The sequence below is a fragment of the Convolutriloba macropyga genome, chromosome 14 (genome assembly GCF_964194025.1).
Source record: "Convolutriloba macropyga chromosome 14, txConMacr16.3, whole genome shotgun sequence".
Taxonomy (NCBI): Eukaryota; Metazoa; Xenacoelomorpha; order Acoela; family Convolutidae; genus Convolutriloba; species Convolutriloba macropyga.
Window position 1 is genome coordinate 47,313,603 of NC_134481.1, and position 13,822 is coordinate 47,327,424.

At 38.6% G+C, this 13,822-nt stretch overlaps 1 protein-coding gene across 1 annotated transcript in view; it reads right to left on the reverse strand.

The window, feature by feature from the left end:
* Window positions 1-228: 228 nt before the first annotated feature.
* LOC142353136 (uncharacterized) overlaps window positions 229-13,822 on the reverse strand; it is a 48,358-nt gene continuing 34,764 nt past the window's right edge. Inside the window, exons 4-5 of the mRNA XM_075405345.1 lie at window positions 5,221-5,364; window positions 229-724 (exon numbers count right to left, since the gene is read on the reverse strand). Coding sequence (XP_075261460.1) covers window positions 539-724; window positions 5,221-5,364 — 330 coding nt within the window. The 3' untranslated portion in view covers window positions 229-538. The remainder of the gene's footprint in view (window positions 725-5,220; window positions 5,365-13,822) is intronic.

The following is a 13,822-nucleotide window of genomic DNA, read 5'->3' on the forward strand; positions in this document are numbered from 1 at the left end:
TCAGACAACTGCTTTTTGACGGATCGATTTGTGAGTTATGCTGCCTTTAAGTGCTAAATTTGCAATTGTGCGTGTTTTTGCATCATTTAATATAGCTGTCCTCTAAACAAAATTGTTCACTGACGATGTTTTATTACATCATTTGTACAATAATAATAATACCTGTTATTGGACACTTGACGCAATAGAGAATTTTAGTATTGGGTTGCTGACGTAATATTCAGTGTCAATAACCAGTTTTTCTCGTATTACGGCTTTATTAAGGGATACAAAACAAAAATCGCGCACATCCGTAAATTAAAACTGAAAGTTTAAACTTTTGACAACAATCATCAGTACTTGCTGGACTCTAAGTGACCTCATTTTTGTTCTCGGTACTAATATGGATCAAATAACGGGAAGTTTTCCATTGTTGCTGGTCCCCAATCAAATTTTGCTCCCGTACCTTATAATGTCGCGTATGAATTGTGTTAGGGCACTAACGGAAAAGATCCAATTTTTGTTCTATTTTCCAATATTTCGTGGGTTTGTCGTGATCTCACTTTGTGTTGTCCTGATTCTCTACGAATTTGTGTTTGTCTGCTGAGCTGAGCTGGTTTGCACTGTAGTTGAGAGTGGAGTGTCTGCCTGGGTTGTGCATCCTGCTGTCCATGATATTAGTCAGGCTCCCACTCATCAGTCCCAGTCCAGTGCCCCCATTCCTGTCCCCCACATTCAGGTGTCTCTATAATATACTTGTTATTACCCGGACCATAGTAACATTATAAATCAGCGCTGAATCATAGTATTTCTGTCTCTATTTTTACTACACTTTTTACCCTGTTCAGACAAAAAATAATCATAGTAAAAAAAGGCTTTCTGAAAACACACTGAACAGTCCAAAACCCAATTCTGGGATTGTTCTGAGAAATCTTAATAAATATACTAATATTCTGAATGGACTCATCTCAGGCTAACACTAAAAAGGAGTGCTATGGGATTCTGATGTTTCAGTACTGAAATACTATGTTACTAGGGTCCGGGTAATTGCTCTCAAACAAAGTGTGTTTTTATCGTTTGGATCCTTTTGGTCTTTTACAATTTTGCCCTTTTTAAGCTTTAGCACATTTGTTCACGACGTGATACTTCACCTTTTTGAATTGACCTCAATTGAACTCTTAATGCCATCACTAAATCCATGCATCAAGTATCAACCTTATCAGAACTCCTTATACTACTGAGAGACGCCGAAGTAAGGAACATAGCCAGAATACCAGAAACGACTCGAAGAGTCATCGAATAAAATTACTAACCCAACCATACCTAAAATAAATGTTTGATTGTCATCAAATCTGAACGCAAAAGATCAACTTTTATGATAGATCTAAACAGTTTTGTTCACGGGAGAAATAGTCAAATGTAGCATAGCGGTGGATTGCTGCTTTAATTTCTTTAACGATTGCATTTTTTTCTCTATATGTCCCCAGGGTACTCGTTTGACGCTATGTCATCCCTCAGTACCAAATATGATTGTGGTTAATTCTACAGAGTGCTTAAAACTTTTTCAAATTGTTTCGTTCGTTGTGAATTTACGGAAAGACGAATGGAGTTGAATCATAACCTAATTAAAGCAACCAAGATCAGATTTTCTTTGATAATTTTCAAACAAAGATAATTAACTGATTTTTTTGAGGCAAACCAAATGCAGCGAGCAGGGTATAGATTTATCAATCGAATCTAATCAATTCAAATAAGGCTATTATACACCTGCTATAAATGTATAATATCACCACAGAAATGTTTTCCACAGTTCTCAAGTTCTCATTGCAGAATTTAGTCATAAATAAAGTCAATTTTCTAGGTCAACCAAGAAGGCCTAACCAAACTCTTTTGTCTATATGTTTTCTAATTATTTCAGTAATTGTCAAATTTGCACAAGAATTCGAAAGGTAGCCGTAGTGAGTAGAAGATCAAAAATACCATATTTGTCAAAGGACTTCCTTGTTCTATGATAAACCAAAATTCAACACGCTTTAAATTGTAAGCTGGATACTCAGTCGACTTTGGTTGTGGGAAAAATAAATTTTTGCAACCAATGAAATACTTCAAGTTTTTGTGAAGTCAAGCAATGTGACTGAGGATACAGAGTCACTGAAACATTGTGCCGAAATTTTTGGTTTGACCGTTGAGAAATGTCAAATAAAACGATTAATTGAAATCACGACCTTTTGATTGCTCTTTCCCGGATGGAAACAAAGTCATATTGGCTGTATCATTCGGAGTAGCAAAAGAAACTAGAACAATGGTCAGCGCGTATATCTTTATTTTAATGTTCCTTTATAGCGATCCTTTTTAATTCAATGGCTTAAAAGTGAATTTTTTTGATCAGTTGATTCTATCAAGGATCTAAGAGATGAAGGTTTTTATTTTCCTTGATTTACAGGACAACAAAGATTTAAGATTCAAATTTTTACTAAATTTGATATTATGAAGTATTTTTGTACTACGAATATGAGCTTTTACCCTGCGCTGAAGTTAAACGACTCTCTTTTTTACTACTCCAATAAAAACGTGGCATTGCAAATTTTCTTTGTTTCATCTCCTGGTGTTATCGATCCAGGCAGTTAGCAAGCAGTCTCGCGAAAGGTTGATGAAAGTATGTTATTTTTTTGATCCACCCAATGTACAGACTTTTTAAATTCTTAGAAATTGGATGCTCATGGCCACCTCAATTTTAGAAGATTAACTGAATGCTAATTTTAGTTGATACTTGATTTTGCACTAGAAGTAAAATACAATACCACACACAAACACACACACCAACTCACACATACACACACAGACACACACAAACACAGCCACACACACACACACACACACATATATATATATATATATATATATATATATATATATATATATATATACAAACACACGCACTCACCAACGCACGTGCATACACGAACAGGCACGCCCTACACATACAATCACGCACACACATGCACCCGCAAACACACACACACCTACACACGAACAGACACACGCAAACAATGACACACAGACACAGACAGAGAGACACTGTCACACAAACACACCCTACAAACAAAAATGTACACACGTACACAAACTCCCTCGCACACACACGCACACATCCAGACACGTGTTTACACACAAACACGCGCACACACAGACACAGGCAGACAGACACAGAAACCAACACACAGACACGCAGAAAAAGACACACAGATTCACAGGCAGAGACACAGATGCAGACAGACACAGACAGACAGACACAAACACACACTGACACACAGGTACACAGACAGACACACAGACACTGACACACAGATACACAGACAGACACACAGACACTGACAGATGTACACAGGCAGCCACACGCGAACTTAGACGCACAAACATAGATACAGACAAAAACACGCAAACACACAAAGAAACACGCAGACACACAGAGAAAATGACAACCAGACACATGCAATCGAACACAGACAGACTCACATACACATATACAAAGTCACGCACAAGCTCACGCACAGACAGGCACTGACAAACGTACACACCCCACACACATACAAAAACACACACGCACACATACACTTGCACGCACAGACACGCAAAACATAAACAGACACTGATACACAGATATACGGTGACACACCCTACACGGACACAAATACACACACAAAAAAACATACACATAACCCTACAAAACACCCAACCACACACATACACACACGCGCGCGCTGAGAACGACACAGACACACAGAGTAACTGACTCACAGACACGCAGACGCAAGCACAGACAGACAGACACATATAAAAGGACACAGACACGCTGACAGACACAAAGACACAGACAGACAGACAGGACACAAACCGACGGACACCGACACGCAAAGACAGAGACACATACAGACACACAGACACGCAAACAGACCCACATATACATACGCACGCACATACGCGCATACACAAGCGCTCACGTGCACACACACGCACTCACACGCAAACAAGCACAAATACACACACACGCACGCATACGCGCACATACGCGCCGACGCGCGCACACAAGCGCTCACACACACACACGCAATAACGCAAAAACTCTCACACACACACACACACACACGCTTGCACACGTTCACACACTCGCAAAAGCGCTCGCACACACTCGCACAAACACACACACATTTGCACACATGCACACACGTGATTAGAAGTCCTTCGGTTATCTTTTTTTTGACATTGAAAAAAGGTCCCGGGTTACCATTTTTCTTGATTCCGCCGCATTTTACGATAAACTGTTTCCTATTGACTGGGTTAGTTTCCCCTCTCCAACCCTTATTCTTAGTTCAATTTTGAATTAAAGTTGCTCTGTTGAGTGTTATTCAAAGAACGCATTCAAAGGGAGAACTCAAAATAAAAACAAGATGAACCCATAGAGCCCGGTTTTAGTTGCTCATAGCCAAATGTTTTGTTTTATATTTGGTTGTTAGATATTTCCTCATATCTTTTTCATTAAACTATTTATTTATTACGCCCTCATTGAAAGCAAGATTAACGCTTAAGACCGAGTCAATTCAAAATAAGATTTTGGCTGTTTCTGAGCTCTTTTTCCGAAAAACATCATCAAATACATTTCCTTGTTCTTTTCCTTCTTTGTGTAAATTCCAAGTTAGTGAATAGGATTTATCCCGGCTTTATTTTCCGGCAATATGATGTCTATAGTTCAGATTAAAGAAAATGGAAAAGCGCACAATCATAGTTACTTTTTCAAAATTGTCAAATATTGAACTTCAGAAATATTTTGTACATTTTAATTACCAATCGCTCATTTAAAAGAGGTATCGTTGTATTTTTGCATACAACGTTGCATTTCTCGATATCGTTCTATTGTAAAGTTACAATGAGACCTCTTTTAAATGAGTAACTGGCGGTTAAAATTTACACTACATTTCTGAAGTTCATTATTTATCATTTTGGTAAAAGTAACTACGGTTTAGGTTTTTGTTCCATTTTTCTGTCGATTTGATGGCAATGTAACTCAGTGGGGACAAATCACAAAACTGAAACTAACATGTTGCTGTTCTGCAGTTTTCTAACTTTAAAAACAATTTGGCGCTCTTTTGTATGCCATTACGGACCAAATCAGTATTTCATCCAATTATACTATTTATAGCTGTTAATGTTGTTTTTTTTGGTATTTAAGTAAATAGATTGTACCATGGATCCCCTGGCGTTGAATGTGATAGCTGGGGGGAGTATGATGTTCTGGTTCCACATATGGTCCCTCAGTTCTCCACAGGAACGCAGGAATTCCTTGTAATGGATCTCTTGTTGCATCAGTGCAGTTGCACTCTTGCGACTCTAAACAGATACATAAGTGACAACCCACCACCTACGCTTAGACCTCGAATTATGAAAAGACTATACTCGACCAAATAGCCATTAAATATCTGGCTTCAGTTTGACTTTACCAAACAGGTGGACCATTATCTCGACCCAAATTGTTCACTCTGGATTTTGGCTCGACCAAACCGTCGCGACTTTTGTTCCAACCTTCAAAAGAATTTTCCTCGATTTTAAGTAGTAATTACTAAACTGTGTAATTTTAGTCGACAACTGCCGCCACCTCTCGAACTTTTTATAAATCGAGGTCTAAACTTGGGCACGGCATATAACGCCAACAGCAGTTAGCACAAAACAATTATTCGAGGATCTTTTCCTTTTGTGCCCCGGTATGTTATGCACCCACCGCCCCACCTTACTATCTTCAGAACTGCGGTCTGGCGTATTAACAGATAACACCACAGCCCTTTGGAAATTTTCTTGGGCTTATATGCCACTAGATGGCTGTTTGAACAGCTAAATGAGTGCATATTATCTGCACCCCATGCGCAGGTGCCGTGTTTTACGCAATGATTTACTGTATAAATGGCACGTACTCTGTAACTGAGGGTTGCATGACGTACTGGGGGGGGGGGAGACAAACGGGAAAGATCCCGTGTTCAAAGCGTGACATTCAGACATGCTGATGTCAGCTATTAGATATTTTCCATTATTGATCACCAGTAAATTGTGCCCCCCACCCCAAGAAGTAAAATGTGTGCCATCATAAAGCAAATCATTATGGGTAAAATCTCACGCGTGTATTTCAGATCTATTTTGCCCCCCCCCCCACCCCGGCTTAGTGAGCATAAATCTTTTAAGAACCCTAGGCGCACGTGCTATTTTCTTACATAGTAACGTGCTATATAACAATATAAAATTTGTAACTGGGGGTCATAAAAACACTGGGTGGGGGGGTCATAAAAAACACTGTGCTTATATTTCTTACGCCCCCAGGCGGACGTGCTATTTTCTTACATAGTAACGTGCTATATAACAACAAATAATTTGTAACCGGGGTTCATCGCCACCAGCTTAGTGGTCCGATAACCTATAAACCCTCAATCGTAAACATATAACGATAATTCGGGCTATAATGGCACAATACCCCCGTTCTTAAGTCAGTATAAGCACCTGTGATGCTGGAAAAAATACCAAAGATTTTCAGCATAAGATAGGGCACACCCGGGTTCGAAGCGAGGACATCTCGATCTGCAGTCGCAAGCTCTACCACTGAGCTGTATCCCCATTACTTTTAAAAAATTTTCAGCTCAAACATTTGACGAGTCAACCTCAAAAAATGACCATTTATTTTTAGCATAAGAAATGTGTTCGAACCCGGGTTCGAACTGAGGCCATCTTGATCTGCAGTTCAATGCTCTACCACTGAGCTATGTCCCCTCGATATTGCAGAATTTTTTAGCTGAAACATTTGAAAATCCAACCTGAGTCGAGGTGATAATTGCAGATGAAGCTCTCTTCACTTAGAACTATGAAAAGAATCAATCTAGACTTTAACTAGGGTCCTCGACCGTGTAATTTAATTCAATATTTACCCCCCCCCCCCCCACCTTGAATTAATAGGTCTTATCATAAATTCCAGGTCTCGACTAGGGAAAAACACTTACGAGTTGGCACCGACCCTATCTCTATCCGGAGTCGTATGCTCTACCATTGCGCTATATGCACATATGCGTAACTTTTTTAAATTAGTTTTCAGCTTAAACAGTCAATTTATCGGCCAATCCAAGCCGAAGTTATGCCTTCTCCCCGCCCTCCCTGTTTCGTTCTCTGCACCGTCAAATTGTTCTTTTCGCTATTAAATAGGGAACACCCGGGTTCGAACCAAGGATCTCTCGCTCTACAATTAAATGCCCAACCAAAGCTGTTTCCCCATATTTTTTGCCTCAGTTCTCAATTGTAACTGTCATTTGAGGAGCCAATCTAAATCGAGCAGATGTAAGAAGAAAAAGTTTGTGTGCATCAATATTAAGGCCCCAGAAAAAGGACAATCGATTTGCTCTCACAATAATGTCAAATGCTCTACAACTTAGCAAATACCAACAGAGACTCAAGTCTGCGACTGAAAATAAACTTTCGATCAGATTCAGCAGCACAACTTCAATTTGATAGTGTCTGGTGCAAAATGAAATGAAAATCAGGGTTCCGAGTACTGCTGCTTTGCATTTGTTGCGGCTGCTCAAAAATCTCAGCGGAACTAAGCTTCACATTTTGGTTCTCAACTTTTCGGGCAGCCTGGTTAAATACTTTTTTTCACTGATGACCTCGTCGAAACTAGTAGTCGTTCTGTTGTTTAAAACTGCAATATTTTAGCTGACTGAAGTTAAGAACATTCTTAATGACCAATTATAAACAATCTGGTACAGAGGTTTAAAGATTTCAGTCAAACATTAGTATTGTTATTAAATTCTTCTAAGTAAGCTCAAATAACTTACAAAATTTTCCAGTTCTTACGATCTGTCAAAATTTTAAAACAACAAACCAAAATAGAGTTAAAATTATGTTATAGTCAAAACCAAGTGGTTTTTATAACAGTTTCCTATTGTTCTAAAAATTACTTGAGCACTATTCAAAACTTTAAGTTAATTTAATTAACAGTTAAAACTGCTTATATAACATTATGTTCACTCATCGCTGATTGGTTGGTTAAAGCCATTTTTTTCATAGTAAATGTCAACCAACTGCTCTATTTAATTCATACGCCTCAACCGTTGCATTTACCTGAGAGGCTTTCGATTCATCATTCCCATAGCAGCTGATTTTTTATAAACAACGAAATCTTTACAAGAAAAGCCGATTACGGAACTCACAAAAAACGCAAAATGCAAAAACTTGCTTCAAAAATGCAAAAAACGCGATTCGGTTCCTTGATTTCATGGCTGGCCTAAAGTTTACCCCAAAAACGTGCTAAAACCTTTAGTAGCTGAGGGTTTCTTTTCCCAAAATCAAGTTGTGCGGAAAAATTTTCCGTCGCAACTTGTAAAATGTTTTTTTTTGGTCTTGTCTTAGTTTTCTCGAATTCTATGTTTTTTGGTTGGATAATTCATTTCCTGCTGTCTGATTGTTTTTTCTGCTGGTTAATTTTGTCGCGAACATCGCCGGACCTATTCTCGAGCTGGAAAACACTCTCATAGAACACTGGCTCAAATTTCATCACCGGTAGGCTGCATTCTGCAGGTGATATTTTGATCCTTGGTGTGATACGACGCCATCGTCGCCGTTGAATATTCTTATTATGCGTGCCATTTTGAACTAACATTGTTTTCATGTTTAATCCAAACAATTTCTACTTTCAGTTTACGCACATTCCCCTTCGACCAATGCGGCTTCTGAGTCCATGGAGGAAGATGTGCTCGTCTTTCCAAATACTTTCAGCACATTTTTTCCAGATCATATCGGCATACGCTTTAGCCGTTTTCAGGGTTTTTCAGATCGAGTTCATTTTCACTGGATGGTTTGAATGGGTCAGTTAATTTTCTCACGCCAACTGAAAGTGACTGGATGTGAGAGCTTTCAGACCTATAGGTTAGTGATTCTCTGCTGTCAATAGTCTTGCTTTGAGAATTTGCTCGACAGGAAAGTTTTATCAAACTTAGTACTTGACCACTGAGGCTACCGTTGTGTAGGATTGCAATCGTAATTTTAATGCAAGGTAGAAAAAAATTTTCCTAATCATTCCACAAAACTTTGGGACTCCCGAGGTGTTGATTTTCCCTGAGCATTATCCGAGCTAATTTATTATCTATCTCAGTTTTGTCTCATTCTAAATATGCTTGTTTTTTTGGACATATCTCCATTCATCCATTTTTTTCAGGATTGCTGCAACTTTGTTTGCAGCGACCAATTGTTATTTAGAGTGTGGTGACTGTGGCTACTGTAAGAGAGTTGATAAGACTGTCAAATGCTAGAGTTTGTCAATGTTCGCATCAATTTTGTCTTATGACTGATTTTAGGTAAAAGAAAATTTCCTATCACATCTGTCAATTTCAACCCTGCCTTAACTTTGAAACTTGCTGCGATGCACATTGCTTCTGATGCATTGAAATTGAGATAGCTCAATTTGGTACAACCATTTCCTAATTTATTGATTAATAATCGATTTATTAACCTTGTACTTATTTCTCTTAACCCAGCACTAAAAAATGTCTGTTTTGTTGACAACTCTTGATCCCATGTTTGAGCAATTGATGTCCAAACACATTCCAGGAGGAAATACATTTCTCTGGTGAAGCGTGAACATATTTGAAGTTAGTCAAAAATTGCTTTGACAATTCTGTGGGTTCATTTTGCGAAAAATTTCTTTCTCAGTTCTACGGCAGGCAATGAGACTACATGTATTCACGTTCTGGTTAGTTCAAAATAATAAAGAGGATTGTGGTTCTGTTCCGAACATATTCACCACTTAGTTGACCTTACTTGCTCCCAGAACTGTGGTTTGATTTCTTTGTCATCGTTTTTGTCAACTTGAATATTTTTTGTAAGTTTCGATTGTTTCTCGGGGCAGTTGGACTGCCGTGAGAAATCTTTCCATGTAGAAGTTTTTGCTAAACTTTTTTGACGATAGTTTTGTCGTTGTTTGCATTATGTTTCAACACTTGATGAATTGCGTAATATGCAAAAGTGCTAATTGTACTCATAATTATTTCTTTACTGCTCTGGATTTTTTTTGCCAAAGCAATCTGTTCTCGCACGTAGTCTCGCAATTTGCTGTAGTTGTGTAATTTGTAAAAACATTGCTTTCAAGTCAGCTGATAATGCTATTTGTTCTTGGAAGAGAAAACAAACTGTAATTGGGTTATGAACTAGGTGGTCTGGTCCCGATAAAAGCTTGTAAACCAAGGCATTGCCTTGATATTTTGCAGCTACCATGCAAACTCTCCGATTTTGTTGAGGTTTGTGGTTATTGATGACGAAGAGATGTGGCGAAATCAATTTCCGTTTTACAACAAAATTAGGCCTGGACAGCTCTTTCAATGGTTTCCTGATAGCACTTATAAAGCGTTTTATCCTCTTTAGTCGTTATTTTTGGTACTTCAGTAGCCCGATAGCTGTGTAAAATTGTTTGACAACATTTTCTCTTCTTCTCATAGAAGTCAAACTTTAGATTGTTGTTGAACGCTATTGTTTGTTCCAACACCGTAATTTTTTGTTGGTCGTCTTTGCAATGACCAGTGACATGGAAGATTGACGTGTCACACACGTTATACCACCACTTAGATTACTTACTTGCAATTTTTTCATCTGCTATTGAAGCTGTGGCGAGATCTGCCACTTGACTTGCTGGTAGAGGACAATTTAAATTCGATCCAAATCTTGATAATATCAAATTTTAATTTCTGCCTCCCTGAAAATTAATGAGTGATATATGTTTTAGCTGTCTCGTCGAAAAACAGTTTGAACTTCGTCCAGACTACAGATTTGATTTCGGAAGCTTTTTTGATGTAGATAACTATTTTTTCAGTTCGGGGAGGCCCACAATTTGATCACTGAGTTTCATTTTTTTGCTCAAAAAAATGCATTTTTGTCAATGGCTGAGGCTTCTCATGGCTCAAGATGCTATCTGCAGGATTTCAGTACTGACTTTTTGCGATCTATGGATCCCTACTAGTGACAAGAACACGTTTCGACCTTGAACTTAAACTTTCAGAGAAAGTTTTTTGTCTACAAAAAAAATTGAATTTTCGAAGTCTCATATTGCTAGAACATTTAATTTTAAGTCGTTAAGGGTAAGTTTGATGCGCAGTTTGGCAAGTCGTTCCTTTGTAATGGTCGTTGCTACAACCCTTCTGGTATTGTCACTGAATTTAAAATGGACAATTGAAATCCTTTTTTTTGCTTGAGACTACAGCATATGAAGCGAAAGTAATTATTTCTCAGCCTTAAATCTTATTTTTGTCAAATCACTAATTTAGCGATTAATCTTTCTGTAGGCGTTGTTCTAGGTACTTCAGTTGCCCGGTGGATGTGCAAAAGTGTGCGACAGCAATTCTCCTTGTCATAGAAGTACAACTTGGTATCGTTTACGGTTGAACGCTGTTGATTGTGTGAAAATTGTAATTGTCCCTTGGTCGTCTTTGTAATGACCAGTGGCATGGAAACGCGCAAGACAATATCCCACCTCTTGTGCCACACACACTTGCCAATTGCTTCCTTGTAGAAGACAACTCAAAACGCATCCAGTTCTTGATTTGCTGCTCACGGAACAATTTTAACTTCTGACTCCATGAATGTTGTAGCTGTCTTGTCGAAGAATAACTTGAACTTCATTCAGGCTAAATTTAATTTCTTTGGCTCCGCTGAGGTAGACAGCATTTTTTCAGTTCGTGGAGGTCCAAAACCTGATCACTGATTTTGAATTTTTCGTGAACAAAGAAATGCATTTTTTCAATGGATGAGGCTTCTCATGGCTGAAACAGCGATCTGCGCAATTTCAGTCTTAGCATCTAGCGATTCAGGGATTCCTACTACAGACAAGGACACTTTTGGACCTTGAATTTAAGGTTTCGGACTCAATCGTTTTGTCCACAAAAGAAATTGAGGTTTCAAAGTCACACATTGCTGGAAAAATTAGGCTTAATCCTTACGGATGAAATTGATGCTCAAAATCGGCATCTTTTCCCTTTGTGATAGTTGATGCTACTGCCGTTGTTGTGTCTGAGACACTTGTTCCAGCCTACATACCTGAAAATCCAGTACTCAATAGTTTATTGCTCTGTCTTCCACACGTGTGTGCACGCGTATGTCCTGCCTTTGCAGTCCTTTGACAATTGACCTATTCTCAAACAATTGAGACAGAATGTTCTCGTTGTTCATTTACCTATATTCATTTGAATTTTTTACGAGCGGAAAATCGAGTTTCCAGTCATTGAATTGAAAATGGACAATTGAAATCCTTCTGTTTGCTTGAGACTACAGCTGAAGAAAGGAAAAAATTTGTTTCTCAGCCTCAACCTTATTTTGTTCAAACGGCTAATTTAGCTATTTATGCTTCTGTAGGCGTTGTTCTAGGTACTGAAGTTTCCCGGTCGATGTGCAAGACTGTTCATAAAGGCTTCGTCTTAAGGTCATAGAAGTCAAACTTCGTATCTAGTACTTTTTTCAATTCAGCTGATTATGCTATTTGGTGTTCTTGGAAGCAAAAATTTGTTCTATCTAATTGGGTTTTGAATTTGGTTTTCTGGCCCATATGGAAGGTTGTCAACCACAGCAACGCCTTGATAGCTTGCCGCAACCGTGCACGTTCTCTGAAGTTGTTGAGGTTTGTGGTTATTGATGACAAAGAGATGCGGCAAAATCCATTTCCATTTTACAACAAAATTAAACCTGGACAACTTTGTCGATGGTTTTCTGATAGCACTTATGTAGCGTTTTATCCTTCTTTAGGCGTTGCTCAAGGTTCTTCTGTTGCCGGTGGCTGTGTAAAAGTGTTCAACACTTCGTCTTCTTCTTATAGAAGTCCAACTTCGCACCGTTTAGTGTTGAACGATGTTGTTTGATGCAAAAATTGTAATGGCTTGTTAGTCGTCTTTGGATTGACCAGTGGCATGGAAATTTAACTCATACTTGCCAATTTGTCATTTGCTTTTGATGTTTTGGCAAGATATGCCGCTTGGCTTGCTTGTACATGACAACCTAACGCCAATCCAATTCTTCTGCTGCTCACGGAGCAATTTAGTTTCTGACTCCCTGAAAATTAATGGTTGATGTATGTCGTAGCTGCTTTGTCAAAGAATCAATTGAACTTCAATAGGGCTACAGACTAAATATCGGAAGCTCTTCTGATATAGATAACGATTTTTCAGTTCGGGGAGGCCTACAATACGTTCTACGATTTTCGTTTTTCTTTGTGAACAAAGAATTGTATTATTATCAATGGTTGAGGCTTCTCGTGGCTAGAACAGCTATCTGTAAGATTTAAATCTTATCATTTTGCGATATATGTATTCCCTCAACTGACAAGAACCGTTTTTTTGTCCTTGACTTTGAAGTTTCGGACACAATTGTTTTGTCTCAAAAAACAAATGAGGTTACAGAGTCACGCATTGCTAGACGATTTAGGCTTAAGTTCTGACGGGAAAGTTTGATGCGCAGTAAGGCAATTTTTCCCTCTCTGATGGTTGTTGTTTCAACCGTTGTGGAATCTGAGACACCTGTTACAGCCTCCTTACTTGAAAAGTCACTACGCCAAAGTTTAATGCCTCGCCACACGACGGTGGGTATACTGGGTGTTCTGCCTTTGCAGTCCTTTGACAAGTGACCTATTGTCAAAAAAGGAGACAGACTCGGAATTGCTCAACAAATTCTTGTTGTTCATTTACCCTTAATGATTTGAGTTTTCTACAAGCGCACAGAGCGAGTTGTCCGTCGTTGAATTAACAATGGACAATTGAAAACCTTTTGTTTGCTTGAGACTACA